Source organism: Nerophis ophidion, linkage group LG28 (genome assembly GCF_033978795.1).
Source record: "Nerophis ophidion isolate RoL-2023_Sa linkage group LG28, RoL_Noph_v1.0, whole genome shotgun sequence".
In the NCBI taxonomy this organism is placed as follows: domain Eukaryota; kingdom Metazoa; phylum Chordata; class Actinopteri; order Syngnathiformes; family Syngnathidae; genus Nerophis; species Nerophis ophidion.
The window spans coordinates 12,527,873-12,547,458 of NC_084638.1; the positions used below are offsets into that span (position 1 = coordinate 12,527,873).

General features: G+C 41.3%; 2 protein-coding genes and 4 non-coding genes across 8 annotated transcripts in view; 2 read left to right on the top strand and 4 right to left on the bottom strand.

Moving 5' to 3' along the window:
- LOC133545576 (zinc finger protein 391-like) overlaps positions 1-19,586 on the bottom strand; it is a 212,369-nt gene that overhangs the window by 93,670 nt on the left and 99,113 nt on the right. The window lies entirely within an intron of this gene.
- LOC133545578 (gastrula zinc finger protein XlCGF57.1-like) overlaps positions 1-19,586 on the top strand; it is a 51,536-nt gene that overhangs the window by 25,109 nt on the left and 6,841 nt on the right. Inside the window, exon 1 of one of the 2 annotated variants that reach the window (XM_061891301.1) lies at positions 14,746-15,187. The exons of the other annotated variant lie outside the window; for it this stretch is intronic. Within the exon in view, the coding sequence (XP_061747285.1) occupies positions 15,061-15,187 (127 nt within the window). The 5' untranslated portion in view covers positions 14,746-15,060. Of the gene's footprint in view, positions 1-14,745; positions 15,188-19,586 lie in introns of those variants that run through there. 2 annotated transcript variants of the gene reach the window in all.
- Positions 5,642-5,728, bottom strand: trnay-gua (transfer RNA tyrosine (anticodon GUA)). Its single transcript is given in 2 exon segments — positions 5,642-5,677; positions 5,692-5,728. It is a non-coding gene; the product is annotated as a tRNA-Tyr (tRNA).
- trnak-uuu (transfer RNA lysine (anticodon UUU)) lies at positions 7,721-7,793 on the top strand. The gene has a single exon. It is a non-coding gene; the product is annotated as a tRNA-Lys (tRNA).
- Positions 8,388-8,460, bottom strand: trnaf-gaa (transfer RNA phenylalanine (anticodon GAA)). The gene has a single exon. It is a non-coding gene; the product is annotated as a tRNA-Phe (tRNA).
- Positions 8,785-8,856, bottom strand: trnah-gug (transfer RNA histidin (anticodon GUG)). The gene has a single exon. It is a non-coding gene; the product is annotated as a tRNA-His (tRNA).

A 19,586-nucleotide genomic window follows, 5' to 3' on the forward strand; every position in this document is an offset into this window, starting at 1 on the left:
GTGACAGGAATCCCAAGAGGGGACAATTTGCAAGATTTGAAAAGAGAAATAAAAGATGGAACTGTCACAATGATGAAGAGAATGATGGCATTTAAAAACGGAGAAAAGATGGAGAACGAATCTATACTAGTGCAGTTTGTCGAGGAAGTCATCCCGGTAAGAATCATCATAGGGTTTTTAAGTTTCTACGTTAGACCTTACGTCCCACCCCCAGTATCTTGTTTCAAGTGCCAACACTCTGGGCACATAGTAGTGTGTGTCATGTTAAGATGAGATGTGGAAGGTGTGGAGGGCAGCATGAATATGGACAATGTGGAAGTCATGAACAGATCAAGTGTTGTAACTGTGGGGGAATCACACAGCAGCTTATGGGGGCTGTGTCATTAGGAAACAGAAGTTCAGCAAATGAGAGGAGCATATATAATAAACTGTACAGAACGGAAGATGGTCACTCGACTCATATACTTCCGTGCCTGTTCACACTTTCCAATCGGAGCTGCTGACCGCAACGTCTTCTGTTTACTTCCGTCATACAAACAGGAACCAAAGTGCCACAAACCACACTGCAGCACTGCCCCCCAGTGGATGGAGGACGCCACCACTCAACTCCAATGCTCCCTAGCTTGTACTGACTTGGCCATTTTTGATGGTAGTCTGGATGGCAGAGTCTCTGTCATTACAGACTAAATCAAATTCTGCATCAGCTTCACAAAACCAACCAAAACAATAAATATCGATCCCAACTCCAAAACCATTGATTACCCCACAAATAAAACTGAGCCTGAGGGAAAAACATACATCCTTCAGACAACAGGACTGGGCCAGCCTCAAGGCAACAAATAGGAATTTAAAAAATTAGGTACTTGGAGAAAAACTGAAGTACAAAAACATACTGGAAACCGAATTCAGCAGCATGAACACCAAGCAGGCCTTTCAGAAGGTGAAAACCCTGACAGGATGCGGACCAAAAACATCATGCACCGTCAGTGACCCAGAGACCCTCTCTAAAGACCTGAACACATTGTTTACCCATTTTGATAGTTTGGACTTCTCACCAGAGTGCCAGGACCTGCTGAGTGCCCTCCCACCACCAGACCCCGAGGAACAGGCACCCTTCACAGAGGAGGAACTATGGCGCCAGCTGAGCCGCTGCAAGCCAGGCAAGGCACCAGGGCCTGATGGCATTCCAGCCAGTGTGATCAGGGACTGTGCCATGGAGCTCTCCCCCATCCTACACTCTCTTTTCTGTCAATGCTACCGGACTGCAACAATACCCATACTGTGGCAAACTGAAACCATCATCCCAGTACCGAATAAATCCAGACCCACAGCACTCAACCATTACCGCCCCATAGCCCTTATATCCATAATTATGAAGTGCCTGGAGAAACTGCTGCTCTACATCATCCTTCCAGTTGTCACCCCACACCTGGACCCCCTCCAATTTGCCTACAGGGCCAGGAGGGGATGCTGTGGCCTGCCTGCTGCATCTCCTCCTCCAGCAGCTGAACTCCCATCCTGTACTATACGTTGCATCTCACCTCCTGTTATTACTGTACCAAAGCATTGTTCAACCCATGCTTCTGTGCTGTTCCAAATGTTTTTTCACTATGCTTTCTGTAACCAACAGGACCAAACTCACACGCATTACAAACGTAGCAGCTAAAATCATCGGCCTACCCACACCTAAAATCTCAGATCTAAACCACAGGTCCATCATTCAACTGGCAAACACAATAGTCCAGGATATCACTCACCCACTACACCAGTGGTTCTCAAACTTTTTTTTGTCATCCCCAACTTTGGACAAGGGGGAGTTTTCAAGCCCCACCTGCCCCCATCGCCCTAACAGAACGCTAATGCCAAGCTTAACATTTTCAAATTTATTGAACATCAAGTAACATCAAGTTGTATACACTCAAACTCGATAACATAAAATAACATCAAGTTCAATAATAAATAAAAAAGACTGTGCAGCTGTGGTATAACTTGCATCAAGTTCAATAATAAATAAAATAACTTGCATCAAGTTCAATAATAAATAAAACAAAAGTGTTACAACTTGCATCAAGTTCAATAATAAATCAAATAAAAGTGTTATAACTTGCATCAAGTTCAATAATAAAGCAAATAACTTGCATCAAGTTCAATAATAAATAAAACAAAAGTGTTACAACTTACATCAAGTTCAATAATAAATCAAATAAAAGTGTTATAACTTGCATCAAGTTCAATAATAAATCAAATAACTTGCATCAAGTTCAATAATAAATCAACCTTTACCACTCAAAGAGCCATTTTGACCCATTTCACAAATTAAAGAAAACAATGGGAGCCACAAAACTATTTTGAAATTTAAAATGAAATAACACTGTCTAATCCCCCTCTGATCCCCACAATTTCCCCCTTTGTCTTCCAATTTTTTCTCTTTCTATCCCTTGCTGCTCCAGCCCGGCTGCACCAAATGATAATATAAATACATTTAGTAAAGTCAAATTTAAATAAGGCAACAAGAGAAGTATCCTACACTTCTCTTCTGTAAAGTAAATGTGAACAGCCGATATGGGCATCTACATCAACTATATGAATTGCCTGGGAAGCTGGACAGGACAAAACAATTTCAAAATAAAATAAAAATAAAAAAATCAAATAACACTCCATATAAAGTTTTCTTTTTGCTTTGTGCTATGTATAAACAAACTATGATGGGTTACGTTTATGAAATCAATGGATGACTGCAGAAAAAATTAAATAAAATGTCTGCATGCAACAAAACGTTTTAACTCCAAAAAAGACGTCGGGTTGAAGGTTAATAAGTAAAATACTTAATGTCTTTTTAAGTCCTCCTTTTAATAATGAAAAAAAATAACGCCAAACTTAAATTATTCACTGGCAGAGAACCAAAATGCCGTAAAATGTCTATTTCACTGAACAATTAAAAAATGTGAATACATGCAAAATTATAGGAAATTTAAATATTTATCATACGTGGTCAATGTGATTTCTGCTCCTGAACCGCAGAGCACAGCGTCTCCACATCGGGGCTGTATGACGTCACATTTATCTTCACACAGGATTGTAAACTCTCATCTGCGAGGCGTGTGCCATGTTTGTTTTTAATAAAGTTCATGTTGGAGAACACCTGCTCACATGCATATGTGGATCCAAAGATCGACAGGACTCCAAGTGCATACTTTTTCATGTTCACATAAAATTCGGGGATAGCGTTCCAAGTTTTCAACACAAGTTTGTCTGGCTTTGGGAGGTTTTCAATATCACACTATTTGTGATTCTGAGCAAGAACGTCCTTCTGGCGTGAAACATCTTCAAGGTCCGCTGTCAGGCGCTTTAACTTGGGCACCCACATTTCTTTGTCCAGCTGCTGCAGGACGGAGACGCGCGCGGCCGTGGGCGTGTCCCGAGGTTTGACAAGCAGGATGACAAGCTGAGCTGGCCGTGACAAGCTGAGCCGCATCAGAGTGATCAAAGAGTCGCATGCAGCTCCGGAGCCGCGGGTTGCCGACCCCTGGTCTATGAGTTCTTCCTCAAGATCACTTGCAATGTCGCATATACGTCTCGCAACTGTGGGACAGCTTTTCATTATGCTGCGCTTGTCTCGTCAAGCATGACTGACACCATGTATATTGCGGCGGGGAGAATCAGCTACTCAGCAATTGTGTGTTTTTTTGCATTGAGCAAATCTGTATGCAACTCTATATGAAGCCAATTCATCCATTTTGTGTAATTGTGGTCCACACATTAGCCTGCTACCCATCCGCGCGAAAGTTTGGTCCGCTCAGCCCCGCCCCCATTAGTTACTGTTGCTTCTGTCAAACTTTCGCTCCTACCTAGAAATGTAAAGCTTACCGGAAAAATAAGTAATTTACATTAATTTATATAGCAGATTTCACAGACAGAATCACAAAGTGATCTACAGTTTGTATAGAAAACGAGATTGTAAAAAAAAAATCTAAGAATTAAAAAAATAAAAAAAAATAAAGTGAAATTTCCTCCCGTTTCTCACGCCCCACCTGTCACGTCTCTATTCCCCACCAGTGGGGAGCGCCCCACACTTTGAGAAACGCTGCATTACACCAATATTTCATCCCACTACCATCAAGGCGCAGGTACAGAACTATCAAATCCCGGAGGGCCCGCCTCGGGAAAAGCCTTATCCTTGCAGCTATAGGTGCCCTAATCAGCAGGCCTGGCCGACCTGTCTGACAAACCTGTAAATCTGTTGGTCATGTATGATGTCTTTTTGTTATTTTTGTTCGTGATGTGTAATGTGGGTTATTTGGAAGTATGTTCAGATAAACTATAAAGAATCAAAATAATGTCTTATGTCTTGAGGTTGACACAAAATAGGAACCTTAAAAGCCGTATGAATCTGGAAGTAAAAGGAAAGGTCCAGACGAAAGTTAAGGGCAATCACATGGCTGACAAGCCGTGCCAGCAGTTCTGAGGGATTATTCTAAATCTAGAAACCCAGGTTGCAGGGAGACCATTTTTGTTTTGAAAGAGCCACAGAAGGCTTCTTAGTAGAAACAACTGGTTAAGAAGAACACAGGGTTGTGCTGAAACCCTGGGTCGTACCAGGGACCTTCAGATCTTCAGTTTGACACTCTCCCAACTGAGATATTCCAGCCATACCAATTCTTTTCAGGTTCACTTTTTTAAATGTAACTTGGAAGGAGGCCTTTCCATGGGGATCTCAGAGCCTAGTATTGGTTAGCAGAACAGGTACTTGAATCCCAGAAGCTCAAAAAGGCTGTCTTATGCTCCATGTCTGAGCATATTAGGGTCCCTAAAATATGAAGCGAAATGCTTCTGAAGAATGTTTTACTAACAAGAATGTTATGATTATCGCAAACATTTGGCAGATTAATGTTGTTTAAAACAAAGACAATAAACTGTTGATCGATTGACTAAACTTATAATGCAATTTTACCAAGGGATAAACTAACAGCTCAAAGCACACATCAGTCATATTAAATCATGCATCAAAGCCAATACTGTAATGACACACAATAGATATTGTGAGTACCTAGTTGGTTTCACATCTTGTTTAACTACTTACCATAGGGAACAAAATACCTATTTTTCAAAAATCATCATAAAAAAAAAACAGCAGTTTGAAGAAAGGGTCAAGTGCCATGACCCGGAATCGAACCGGGGTTGCTGCGGCCACAACACAGAGTACTAACCACTATACGATCACAGCTGTAGCAACATCCTCTGATTGATAATGGCTTTACTCTCCTGATGTGTAATGTTAAATGATTTGTTCAAGCGACATTCTGTTTGAACGACATCATGTAAGAGAATCTCATTCAGTGTGCTAATACCTAATGTTCTGGGGAAATTTCTGTCTCCATCTATTTTCTACCGCTTATTCCCTTCGGGGTCGCGGGGGGCGCTGGTGCCTAACTCAGCTACAAGTCGCCATCTCATCGCAGGGCCAAAACAGATAGACAGACAACATTCATACTCATATTCACACACTAGGGACCATTTAGTGTTGCCAATCAACCTATCCCCAGGTGCATGTGTTTATGTCTCATCAAACCAATAAAGTTAGGATGTCGGACAATATGATGATTCTTTTTTAAATGACATTACAAAAAAATAAGAGAAAACATCTTTCGAGCTGGAGTTGAACCAGCGACCTAAGGATCTCAGCATCAACAACTACAGTCCTTCACTCTACCAACTGAGCTATCGAAGGTTCTGCTTGTAGTTTTCATTCAGGAATTAAATTGGTTAAAATCTAATTAACCTTTGGACAGAGTTGCAGACATTTGTAATAAAATGCAATAATTGAAGAACCAGCTTCTACAGTACACAGGAGATGCTAAAAAACTAACTTTGTGCTGTGATTGGGCAGACAAAAGCTGGAATTGGATTTGATAGGTGTTTGAAAAGATGGATCCAGTTAAGTGATTGGCCACACAAAGATGAACTCAGTCTGGTGATAGGTTTAGGAGAAGTTTCACTGGCAGCGGAACACAAGAGTTTGTATTCGCACTGTGAAGGTTTAAAAGTATTACCTGAAACTCCAATTCTTATACAGTGTACCTGTATGAAAAAGTTTTGGTGAAGTTTTTTGCTGTAGGTGTGTTGGATGCAACTTCTTGTCACACTGGGCCCAGCTTTATTACTCTCAGTTTCAAGTTATGTAAGGGTCAGTTCAAGACCAAACATCGGCTTAAGGGACAATACACCGTTAAACAATGTAACGGTTGTCTAAATTAAAATAACGCGACCCGATTCCAGATAAGCGGTTGAAGATGGATGGATGGAAAGGTATGTGACAACTGATGTTAGGATTCCAATAGCAAGGTTGACAGGTCAGGGACACCATTTCAGTTGTGTATGAGCCCATCCATCCATCCATTTCCTACCGCTTAGTCCCTTTGGGCTCGTACCTGGTGCCCATTTCAGCTACAATCGGGCCGAAGGCGTACACCCTGGACAAGTCGCCACCTCATCGCAGGGCCAACACAGGGGACAGACAACATTCACACTCACATTCACACACTAGGGCCAATTTAGTGTTGCCAATCAACCTATCCCCAGGTGCATGTCTTTGGAGGTGGGAGGAAGCCAGAGCACCTGGAGAGAACCCATGCAGTCACGGGGAGAACATACAAACTCCACACAGAAAGATTCTGAGCCCGGGATCGAACCCAGGACTACTCAGGACCTTTGTATTGTGAGGCAGACACAATAACCCCTATCTCACCGTGCTGCCTAGTGTAAGAGCCACATTAGGCTTATTAGTAAAAACAACTGGTTAAAAAGAACACAGAGCTGTGCTGAAACCCTAGATCTAACCAGGGATCTTCAGAGTTATGCTCTCCCAACTGAGCTATTTCGGCATTACAAAGCCCACTTGGGATCACTTTTTCAAATGGAACCAAGGTCTAACCTGGTGGTGACTTTTCAGGGCTGGAAGGAGGCCTTTACATGGGGATCCCAGAGCCTAGTATTGGTCAGCAGAACAAGTATTTGAATCCCGGGAGCTCAAAAAGAATGTCTTTTGTTCCATGACTGAGCATTTCAGGGTCTCTAAAAAAATTCAGCAAAATGCTTCTTGCAAAATTCTGGGAAGCATCCAAGTTAAATGCAGCTAAGAGTTGGCAACTTCGGGAGAGAAACTTCTTTTTTGGTCAAAAACCTTCTTTGCTGATGACGATGTAAAACCGGCTTAACTGTCAATAATGAGGTTTGTGTTTAAGCAATTGGCAAGCTTGAGCTTGACAGTTCCCAGCTTGAACATTTTGATTATTTCACTTTCATCTGAGTTTGCCAATATGGTTTTTCTGTCAGATGTTGGGCAAAACAACATTAAAAAGAACCTGGGTAGCTCAGTCAGCAGAGCTTCAGACTTCTAGTTTGAGGGGCCAGGGTTCAAGTCCATGTTCAGGTGGCCGTGTTTAACTTATTTACATTTCTGCAAAGGCATCCCTTTTGCCCCCCTGCAGCAGTCCTGTATCCTTTATTTAATTTGAAAAACTTATTTGAGCTGATGCTTCCATTATTACAAACAATTACATGTGTGCAGATGAATTACATGAATTCTAAAGTGTGAGTCTCATGAGACCCTTTGATAGCTCAGTTGGTAGAGCGAGGACTGTAGTTGTACATGCGAAATCTTAGGGAGCTGGTTCCAATCCACCTTGAAGGAATGCCAACTATGTTTTTATGTGATGAAGGGGCCTGGGTAGCTCAGTCGGCAGAGCATCAGACTTTTAATCTGAGGGTCCAGGGTTCAAGTCCCTGTTCAGGCAACTGATGCTGACCTCCTTACACTTCTCCAAAGACATCCCTTTGCCCCACTGCAGCAGTCATTGTAACCTTTATTTCAACTGTATTTATAGTTTTTTCTCTATTTCATTTGAAAAACTGAAATCCCAAAACATCCCTCACATCCACTTTAGCTCTGGTGGGAGAGCGTTAAAATGTGATCATCTGAAGTTTTAACAGCAATACCTTAAACATAAATTGTTAGACAGTGTATCTGTATGAATGTTAATGTTAGTCTTTTGCTGTAGGTGTGTTGGATGCACCCTCACATCACACTGAACCCAGCTTTATTACTCTCAGTTTCGAGTTATACATTCCAAAAAATACCCCTAAGGCTACACATTTGTGTTCGAAACAGCCCAATGTAAGGGTCAGTTAAAGACCAAACATTAGCTTAAGGAACGATACACCGTTAAACCATGTAACGGTGTCCAAATTGAAAATAAAGGAAAGGTTTGTAACAACTGATGCTAGGATTCCACCGGCAAGGCTGGCAGGTCAGGGAGACCATCTCAATATTGTAAGAGCCACAGAAGGTTTATTAGTAATAAGAATTGATTGAGAAGTTCACAGAGTTGTGCTGAAACCTGGGGTCGAACCAGGGACCTTCAGATCTTCAGTGTGACACTCTCCCAACTGAGCTATTTAAGCTCTATAAATGGTTTTTGGGTTCACATATCCAAATGTAACCAAGGTCTGCCCTATTGGTGACTTTTCAGGGGTGGAAGGAGGCCTTTCCAAGGGGTCTCAAAGCTTAGTCTAAAGAATGTCTTACACTCCATGACTGAGCATTTCAGGGTCTCTAAAAAATGTACCTAAATGCTTCTGAAGAATGTTTTACAACCGAGAATGTCATGATTATTGCAAACATTCGGCAGATTTTTCAGAAATGTTCAAAAGTTCTTAGGGGGCTAATAATTAAGTCTTCAGGTGTAAAAGAACGATGCTTAAAAAAAGGAAGTTTAAAGGGTAAAGTGCCATGACCCGGATTTGAACCGGGGTTGCTGCGGCCACAACACAGAGTACTAACCACTATACGATCATGGCTGTCCTTACCCTCCCTGATTGATAATGTGTTTGCTCTCCTGATGTCTAATGTTAAACGATCTATTAAAGCGACATTCTGTTTGAACGACATCATGGAACTGAATCTCATTCAGTGTGCTAATACCTAATGTTATGGCAACATTTCTGTCTCATCCAACAAATAAAGTCAATGGACGTCCTCCTTCATCCAGGTCATTGTATTCTCAGGTCATGAAATGGATTTACAACTGGATTGTTCAGTTTGTCCTAGATGACGTTTCGCTCCTTATACAAGCAGGCTTCATGCTGGCATGGCTTGTCAGTCATTAAAGTGGCCTACATTTTTTTCTAGACCTCTCCCTTCATTCCATATATTCATACAGCTGTTGTGGTGGTGTTAACATACAAATCATTGTCCAAGAGTCCCTTTAAAACCTGAGTTACATGGACTTGGTGTCACTGTCAGGTGAATAAATCAATATATCGTCAAGGTAGACATTCACAAAATGGTCCAGGAAGTCTCTTAGAACTTCATTGATAATGGCTTGGAACACGGCGGGAGCATTGGTGAGTCCAAAGGGCATGACTCTGTATTCATAGTGGCCGCTGTGTGTGTTGAATCTGGTCTTCCACTCGTCTCCCTCTCTAATTCAAACCAGATGGAAAGCGTTGCGTAGATCCAGTTTGGTGAATATTTTGACCTGTTGGAGTTGGTCGAAGACAGAAGACATGAAGGGAAGAGGGTAACGGTTCTTGATGGTAATGTCATTTAGTGGGCTGTAATTAATGCAGGGTCTTAACGACCCGTCTTTCTTCTTCACAAAGAAGTACCTTGCTCCTGCTGGCGATGATGACCGGCGAATCAAGCCAGCTTCTTGGGATGGCGCTATGTAATCGTTCATGGCAGCCCTTTCTGGACCAGAGAGGGAGTACAGACGCCCCTTGGGAATAGTGGCACCGGGAAGCAGGTCGATGGCACAGTCGTAGGATTGGTGGGGCGGAAGTGACAGGGCTTTTGTCTTGCTGAAGACTTGTCGCAGGTGGTGATAACAAGAAGGAACAGACTTCAGGTCCGGATATTTAGAGTCTGTGGCAGGATTGGCAGAAAAAGGATTCATTTCCTTGACACGTTTTCCCTGGACAGTAGAAAAAACACAGTTCTTGGTGTATTCCCTTCCCCATTCACTGATCTTCCCTGTTTTCCAGTTAACCCAAGGATTATGCTGGTACAGCCATGGATGCCCCAAGATCAGAGAATGGGAGGGTGATGTAATTAAGTACGGACAAATCTTTTCCTGATGGCAGTCAATGTTCATTTGGACAGGTTAACTGATGTGTGAGATAGTGAAAAGCTCCTTACCGTTGAAAGACCTCGTCCTAATGGGTTTAGTTAGCGGTTCTGACTTGAGTCCTAGTCTCCTAGCTAAACCCCAGTCCATCAGACTCTCGTCTTCCCCAAAGTCTATTAAACTTTAGATCTGTGGCCGTGAGATGCGTTATCGTGACCTTAGTGAGAGTGCGTGGCATCTGAGGTACCGCCGGAACGTGACTCGCCACCTGGGATCCCTTGGTTGGACACAAAATGACAAGATGGCCGCTCTCTCCACAGTAAAAACATCTCCCCTCCATCAGCCGCTTGCATTGCTCCTCTGGGGTCAGTCGGGCTCTCCCTAGCTGCATGGGTTCCTCCTCCAGGTCAGTGCGGAAGTGAGGACATAGCTCCGGGGGTGAACGCTGAGTGGTCGCCCCGCTAGGTGCGAAAGGATGGGTGGTTCTTCCTGCCGCAGCCCGTCCTCCTCCTCACTGCCGTTTGAGCTGGGCTAGTCGGTTGTCCATCCGGATGGCGAGTGCGATGAGGGCATCTGGTAGGTTGGGGACGGCATGGCGAAGTTGGTAGAGTGGCCGTGTCAGCAATCTGAGGGTTACTGGTTCAATCCCCACCTTCTACCAACCTAGTCACGTCTGTTGTGTCCTTGGGCAAGACACTTCACCCTTGCTCCTGATGGGTCCTGGTGAGCGCCTTGCATGGCAGCTCCCACCATCAGTGTGTGAATGCGTGAGTGAATGGGCAAATGTGGAAATACTGTCAAAGCGCTTTGAGCTCCTTAAAAAGGGGTAGAAAAGCGCTATACAAGTACAACCCATTTACCCTTTAGGTCTAAGGGAACAAGGAGGTCCTGATTGGAAGCTCCAAGTCCCTTCAGAAAGACTTCATAGAGGGCCATGTCTTCCCACCTGCTTTCTGCTGCTAGCGTGCGGAAGCGGGTGGTGTAGTCGCACACAGAGCCGCTACCCTGCTTTAAATTGCTTAGCTCTTGTGCTTTCTCTGCTGGACGACACTGGGTCAAAAGTTTTAGTAAAAAGCAGCTTGAAAGTCTGTGAATGAGTGGCAGAGTGAAGAGTTCCGCCCCCAATCGGCAGAAGCCCAAATTCTATACTTGATACACCAGAGTAACAAAAGATACAGTGGTTGGTCGATTGATTGATTGATTGTTCAATCTTGAGCAGTGACCACAGTATCCTCTCTGAAAATTGTGATGCGTGGACCCGGATATGCTGCACAGTCTTACAGATATTATAGTACTTAACTACCGTTTGTTGCATTCCTCAAAATTAGGATGCTAACAAGTTTTCAAAAAGGAAAAATTGTTTATTAGAGTCAGTGACTCAAATTCAGTATTGCGGAATAATTTGAAACCAAGAATATATGTAAAAGTTTAGATGGGATTTGAACCTTTTCTTACTGACACATTTGTCAGCATTTAATATTCTTAAGTCCACAGTGTCGGTACCTCTACTGTTGGAAGTTCAGTTCTGCAAAAGAAACAAACGCCTCTACTTTGGGGTGCATTAGTTCTATTTGACAAGGACAAATTATTTTCCTTTTATTTTTTGTCATGGAAAAGGGACGTTTTTGTCATGAAAAAGGGATGTTTTTGTGGTTGGTGCACTAATTGTAAGAGTATATTGTGTTTTGTATGTTGATTTGATAAAAAAAAAATATATATATATTTTTTTTTCTTTGTCATGGGAAAGGGACGTTTTTGTCATGAAAAACGGAGGTTTTTGTGGTTGGTGCACTAATTGTAAGTGTATATTGTGTTTTTTATGTTGATTTAATAAAAAAAGAATATATATATATATATATATATATATATATATATATATATATATATATATATATATATATATATAGTTTTATATATAGTTTTTTTTAAATAAAAATGAATAAAACACGCGGCCCGGTGGTTGGGGGCCACTGCCTTAGACCACTCGGCCACACAACCGCCGTAATCGTGTTTTATGATCAATTTATCGGTATTATGAGACGGCAAACATATGCCATGGCATCACTTTGGTTGTGGCGTGGCAGGGATAGGCTTGAATCGTTTGCTTGTCGTTTAGAAAACACTGCTAAATACAGTCCTCATTAGTATAGTGGACAGTATCTCCGCCTGTCACGCGAAAGACCACGGTTCAATTCCCTGACGGGGATGTAATTTTGGTTCCTCTTACTTTCCTTAGTAAAAATCTTCTTCAACCTTGAGCTGTGACCACAGTATCCCTCTCTGAAAAGTGTATCAATCAATCAATCAATCAATGTTTATTTATATAGCCCTAAATCACAGGTGTCTCAAAGGGCTGCACAAGCCACAACGACATCCACGGTACAGAGCCCACATATGGGCAAGGAAAAACTCACCCCAGTGGGATGTCGGTGACAGTGACTATAAGAAACCTTGGAGAGGACCGTATATGCTGGGCCCATAACCCAGAGGTCGATAAATAGAAGCTATTCTCTGCTATCTTGAGTGTTTTATGTGAAAGGTATTTGCTAGGTTCCACTTACACTCTTGGTTTTCATGTGACCTCATTTTCAACCTCATCATCATTTTGAGAATACATAAACCTGTCAACCTTGTCAACAAAACCATCAAAATTCAACTTGTTTGCTTTGTACCATGTCTCATGTTTAGTATACTCATCATCTGGCAACAGAGACAACAAAGTTTGGTGCACTTTTCTGGTTGCATGATATAAATCCACATACCTGCTTAAATCCTCCTTTCGCTCATGTGACCGTATTACGTCATTTAACACAACAATGACCTCCTCTTTCAGCATTGAGAGTATTTGCCACATTGATTTTCTTTCCCCCTGCAAACTTTCAATTTTGTGACCTAGAACCTTGGGTGTCATTTTTACCACACGTTTTTTTTCCCCTCAACCCCTCAACCCCTTGTCCATCATTGTCACGTTGAGCCACACTGTCCTCCTGTGGCTGTTTATGTTGGTCAGCGGAGGTGTGTGCTCCCTCCTCCTCCATTTGGAAAAGTCAACCCACGCGCATGTCAAGTCAAATAGTCACCAATGCATTAGATTTGTCAATATTTGTGTGCACACATTTTAACAATGGCATTTTTTGTATTATTGTTGTTTCCCTATAAACAAGTTGCGTTCCAGTGAGGCAGTTTTTGACTTAATGTAGCGGTAAAGTCCTGAACTATTACTGCTACTTGTTGCCGAATATAAATGAAACAAGTTCAGACGTTTGCAGCAAGCTAATAATTGATGGCCAGAATTTCGTTCATGTTTTACAAAAATATTTATTATCATAAAGTCGCGTTATAAAACTCATTTTGTAACAAAAACGGAAAATACACAGGAGCAAACAAATACTAGCCTGGCACAGTCAAAAACTGTTGCACCTCTACTCAGCAACACCTGAGCAGGATCCCAGCTCCTCCCTAAGTAGACTGGCACTTGGCCTTGAGCCAACCCCTTTAGTGACGTCATGAATTTGACGGACAGAAAGAGTATATGGCTCTAACAACTGTCATCTAGTGTATTGGACTTACAACTGTAAATAAACTTACTTGTAAATGATAATATGATAATAATTAAACAAGATGTAACAAAAGGACAACAGTTATCATTACAGTATCATTTTAAATGTTGCAATAAAAATTTAGATTTATTATCACAAACAATATTATTACCACACAAAAGCACCAAAAAGTCGGAACATTGAGAACAGGTATCGATTTCAGGGTACCGTAATATGTGCCGTATCGGTTGAAAGGTGAACGGTACCTATCCCTACCAGCAAGTGTTGTTGTACTGGAAACTAATTTACAATTAAATTAGTTACAAATAATTTTCATCACACACAATAGTCCACTGTGGAATTGTTGTTATATTAAAATGAGAAACAAATTCATCTTTGTACAGCAATGGTTTGAAAAAGGCATTTGGTCGCTGATGCACTTATTGAGTGATAAAAGTATTTTATTATTTGAAGACCTCATCAAGTACGACCTGCAAATAGAAAATATACAAAACAATATATATATATATATATATATATATATATATATATATACATATATATATATATATATATATATATATATATATATATATATATACATATATATAAAGGCTTTCGTTCAAAATATTCTAATTACAGCATTTCACGTTTTTTAATTATTTACTATTTCTTTTTTACTGTATTTTCTGTGGAACAAAACAAATAGTCATAACTTGAAAGCTTCCATTCTTCCAAACACAAAAGAGTCCATTTAATGAAAAAAGACTTAATTGACTACTAACATTTATTTTTAGGATGTTTTCTAATTTAAATTATTTTTTTAAACTCTCAGAATTCTGAAATAAATAAATTATTAAAAAATAGTAAAACATCAATTTATTTCCCATTTAAGGCTGCTGAACACATCTTTCAGGTTTGTGTACAGATCTGTGCCGTTTCATAATGAACACCCTATTTTTAATAACGTTTGTTTTGTATGTAATGGTTTATGATGACATTGTTATTGAAGTACAGATGACCCAAAAGAACCATGGTAAGTAAGTGTGGCAAAACAAGTTGGCGGAAGTGACGTCGGGTACGCGCATGCGTGGACCGATCGGGTGATAAAGCAAAATGGCGTCTGACGGAGAAGTCCTAAACGCGGGCATTATATTTCTGTATTCTTACATATATGTTGTTTAATAGAGTACACACGGTTAATAATTGTTTGTAGCCGGATACATTAGTCTGAGCGCACTTTGACACTTCTCCTGTTTGCTAGCTTGGTAGCTTGCAGCTAGTTTAGCTGGCTAGTTAGCTTAGTTTGTTAGCTGCTAACAAAGAGACGCGGAAGTTATTTAAACATCGCTAAGTAGGGAACTAATGTGAGTGTAAAGTGTTGTGATTGTGTGAAAATGTGCGAAAGAACGACATCAAAGTATGAGGAGGAATTGTGTCCAACAAAAGAGGAGAAGGAGCGACAACATCAACTACTGGATGTTTATTATAAGAAACATCATCAAGTTGTGTTTCATAGAACAGGTTTGTTTACTTTTTACTCTCACATCTTTAATAACTTTATATTTTATTATTAACACTATGCTTAAATGTATTGTATATAAGTAGTTTGGTTGTCTTGTTTGGATGATGTACATACAGTCGTGATCAAAAGTTTACATACAATTTTAAAGAACATAATGTCATGGCTGGCTTGAGTTTCCAAAGATTTCTACAATTCTTATTTTTTGTGACAGAGTGATTGGAGCACATACTTGTTGGTCACAAAAAAAACATTCATGAAGGTTGGTTCTTTAATGAATGTATTATGGGTCTACTGAAAATGTGAGCAAATATGCTGGGTCAAGAGTTTATATACAGCAGCGTTAGTACATATACAGCAATGATGGTGGGCATGGTGTTCCTGAGATTAAAGGCCTCACCTTTTTCTCCTCCAAACATATTGCTGGGTATTGTGGCCAAACAGCTCAGTTTTTTTTTTTTTTTACATCTGACACCACATCGACAAAGACAAGACCTTCTGTAGTAAAGTTATGTGGTCAGAAGAAACAAAAAATTAGCTGTTTGGCTACAATGTCCAGCAATTTGTTTGAAGGGGAAAATGTGATGCCTTTAATCCCAGGAACACCATTCCGACCGTCAAGCATGGTGGTGGTAGTATTATGCTCTGGGCATGTTTTGCTGCCAATAAAACTGGTGCTCTAAATGTGACAATTAAAAGGAAGATTGCCTCCAAATTCTTGAGGACAACCTACAATCATCAGCCTGGAGGTTGGGTCTTGGGTACAGGACAATGACCCTAAACACACGTCAAAAGTCCTGACTTAAACATGTGGACAATGCAGGAGTAACAAGTCCATGTCAGAAAACCAACACATTTAGCTGACCTGCACCACTTTTGTCAAGAGGAGTGGTCAAAAATTCAACCAGAAGCTTGTGGATGGCTACCAACAGCACCTTATTGCAGTTAAACTTGCCAAGGGACATGTAACCAAATATTAACATTGCACCTTCGCTTCATCCAAACAGTAAATGACATTTTCCCACCAGCATATTAGCTTGGACATACAGAATTATTCTCTGTCTCAGCATGTCAGCATCATCCTCCATCTTGTCATTGATGATGTGGCCCAAGTATTTGACATTGTTGCACACAGACAGGGTTTGACCGGACAAATAGAAACCTGGGAAATTAAAGACCTACTGAAACCCACTATTACCGAACGCGCAGTCTGATACTTTATATATCAATGATGAAATCTTAACATTGCAACACATGCCAATACAGCCTTTTTAGTTTACTAAATTACAATTTTAAATTTCCCACGAGGTATCCTATTGAAAACGTCGTGGAATGATGACGCTTATGTTGACGCGTGCTTGTGACGTTCATTTGTTGGAGCGGACATTTCAGCCCAGCACCACTCACGGCTAAAAGTTGTCTCTTTTCATCGCATAATTACATAGTATTTTGGACATCTGTGTTGCTGAATCTTTTGCAATTTGTTCAATTAATAATGGAGACTATAAAGAATAATGCTGTTGGTGGAAAGCGGTGGATTGCAGCTGCCTTTAGCAACCGAAACACTCTTTGTTTGTTGTGAAGCTTTAACACAGAGCGGTCAAGCGAACATGTTTCTCTACCACATGTCAACCAGCAAGTTTTTGGATGGGAAATTTGTGATATTAAGTCGGCTCTTACCGGAGACTTGAGCAGATTATGCGACCTCCTGCAGCAGCTGTCAAAAAGGCAGCTGTGATCTTGACTCCTCCATTTTCCCTCAGAGACACTGGCAGTCACCGCAGCCCTCCGACTTTTAGGTATGAATTCATAATCTCACTAAAACACTATTAACACAATAAGCAGATAAGAGATTTTCCAGAATTATCCTTGTAAATGTGTCTAATAACATCGGAATCGCAACCTCTGCCGTCCCCTGGAGCCGTCGCCTTTTCTTTTTCTTTCTTTTTCTTTTTTTTTTAAGTGCTTGACTCTAACATTCCTCATCCACAAATCTTTCATCCTCTCTCAAATTAATGGGGAAATCGTCGCTTTCTCGGTCCGAATAGCTCTTGCTGCTGGAAGCTCACATTATAAACAATGTGAGGATATGAGGAGCCCTACAACCTGTGACGTCACACACACATCGTCTGCTACTTCCGGTACAGGCAAGGCTTTTTTATTAGCGACCAAAAGTTGCAAACTTTATCGTCGATCTTCTCTACTAAATCCTTTCAGCAAAAATATGGCAATAACGCGAAATGATCAAGTATGACACATAGAATGGACCTGCTTTCCCCGTTTAAATAAGAAAATTAAATTTCAGTAGGCCTTCAAGATGTTTATCCTCCTTGGTCCTACATATCATTACCGGTTTGTGCAGCCCTTTGAGACACTAGTGATTTAGGGCTATATAAATAATCATTGATTGCTACCGTTTTTGGCATTATACTTGATGTCAAACTTCACTCCATAGTCTGAGCATATGTTAAAGGGGCAACATTATTACCAGACCTATGTAAGCGTCAATATATACCTTGATGTTGCAGAAAAAATACCATATATTTTTTTTAACCGATTTCTGAACTCTAAATGGGTGAATTTTGGCGAATTAAACGCCTTTCTATCATTTGCTCTCGGAGCGATGATGTCAAAACGTGACGTCACCTAGGTAGTCAACGCCATTTTCTCAAACACATTACACGCAGCAAGTCAAATCAGTTCTGTTATTTTGCGTTGTTTCCACTGTTTTCCGGTACCTTGGAGACATCATGCCTTGTCGTTGTGTTGTCAGAGGGTGTAACAACACGATCAGGCACGGATTCAAGTTGATGTACGTAGAATGTGCATCGATTAGCACGGCATGCTAATCTATGCTAACATGCTATTTAGGCTAGCTGTATGTACATATTGCATCGTTATGCCTCAATTGTAGCTATATTTGCATCCAGCCTTTCCCTCTATCCACATTTACTGCGAAACAAACACTTACCAATCGACGGATTTAAGTTGTTCCAGTGTCAAGAGATGCGAAAGTCCCTCGTTTGGTCCGCACATTTTACTGGCAATGCTTCAACAGATATTGCACAGAGATGAATGGATTCCCTGCGACACTCAAAGCAGATGCATTTCCAACGATAAAGTCAACAAAATCACAAAGGTGAGTTTTGTTGATGTTATTGACTTATGTGTTAATCAGACATATTTGGTCGCGGCATGACTGCCAGCTAATCGATGCTAACATGCTATTTAGGCTAGCTGTATGTACATTTGTAGCTGTATTCGCATCCAGCGTTTCCCAAATTTAATGCCAAACAAACACTTACCAATCGACGGATTTAGGTTGCTCCGGTGTCAATGCGAAGGTCCCGATCGTTTGGTCTGCACATTTTACTGGCGATGCTAAGGCAGACATGGCCGAATGGCTTCAATAGGTATTCGCTCAATAGCTTCAGTTTCTTCTTCATTTTCGTTTTCGCTATCTGCCTCCATACTCCAACCATCCGTTTCAATACATGCGTAATCTGTTGACTCGCTTAAACCGCTGAAATCCGAGTCTGAATCCGAGCTAATGTCGCTATATCTTGCTGTGCTATCCGCCATGTTTTTTGTACTGGCATCACTAGATGACGTCACAGGAAAATGGACGGTGGCTTTGCAGATAGCGAAATTCAGGCACGTTAAACCATTTTTGGGGGATATTCCGGGATGGTTAAACATTTTGAAAATAACTTCGATAGATAAAATAAGCCACTGAGAACTGATTTTTATTGGTTTTAACTCTTCTGAAATTGTGATAATGCTCCCCTTTAAGAAGCTGGTGGAACCCTACATACACTACTGGGAGATATAATGGCCAAATCATCAGCGTACATAAAGTGGTTCATTAAGGCGTTCCCCATGATGCACCCTGTTCTGCATTCTCCCACTGCCTTGACAGATCATTCATCCATCCATCCATCCATTTACTACCGCTTATTCCCTTTCGGGGTCGCGGGGGGCGCTGGCGCCTATCTCAGCTACAATCGGGCGGAAGGCGGGTTACACCCTGGACAAGTCGCCATCTCATCGCAGGGCCAACACAGATAGACAGACAACATTCACACACTAGGGACCATTTAGTGTTGCCAATCAACCTATCCCCAGGTGCATGTCTTTGGAAGTGGGAGGAAGCCAGAGTACCCGGAGGGAACCCACGCATTCACGGGGAGGACATGCAAACTCCACACAGAAAGATGCCGAGCCTGGATTTGAACCCAGGACTGCAGGAACTTCGTATTGTGAGGCAGACGCACTAATCCTTCATAGACAGGCTAAATATGCCTGGTGATAGAAGCCCACCCTGCCGTACCCCATTGCCAACTCTAAAGGGAGAGGATAAACTACTCCCCCCATTTTACCTGCTTCGTCTGCCTGTCGTAC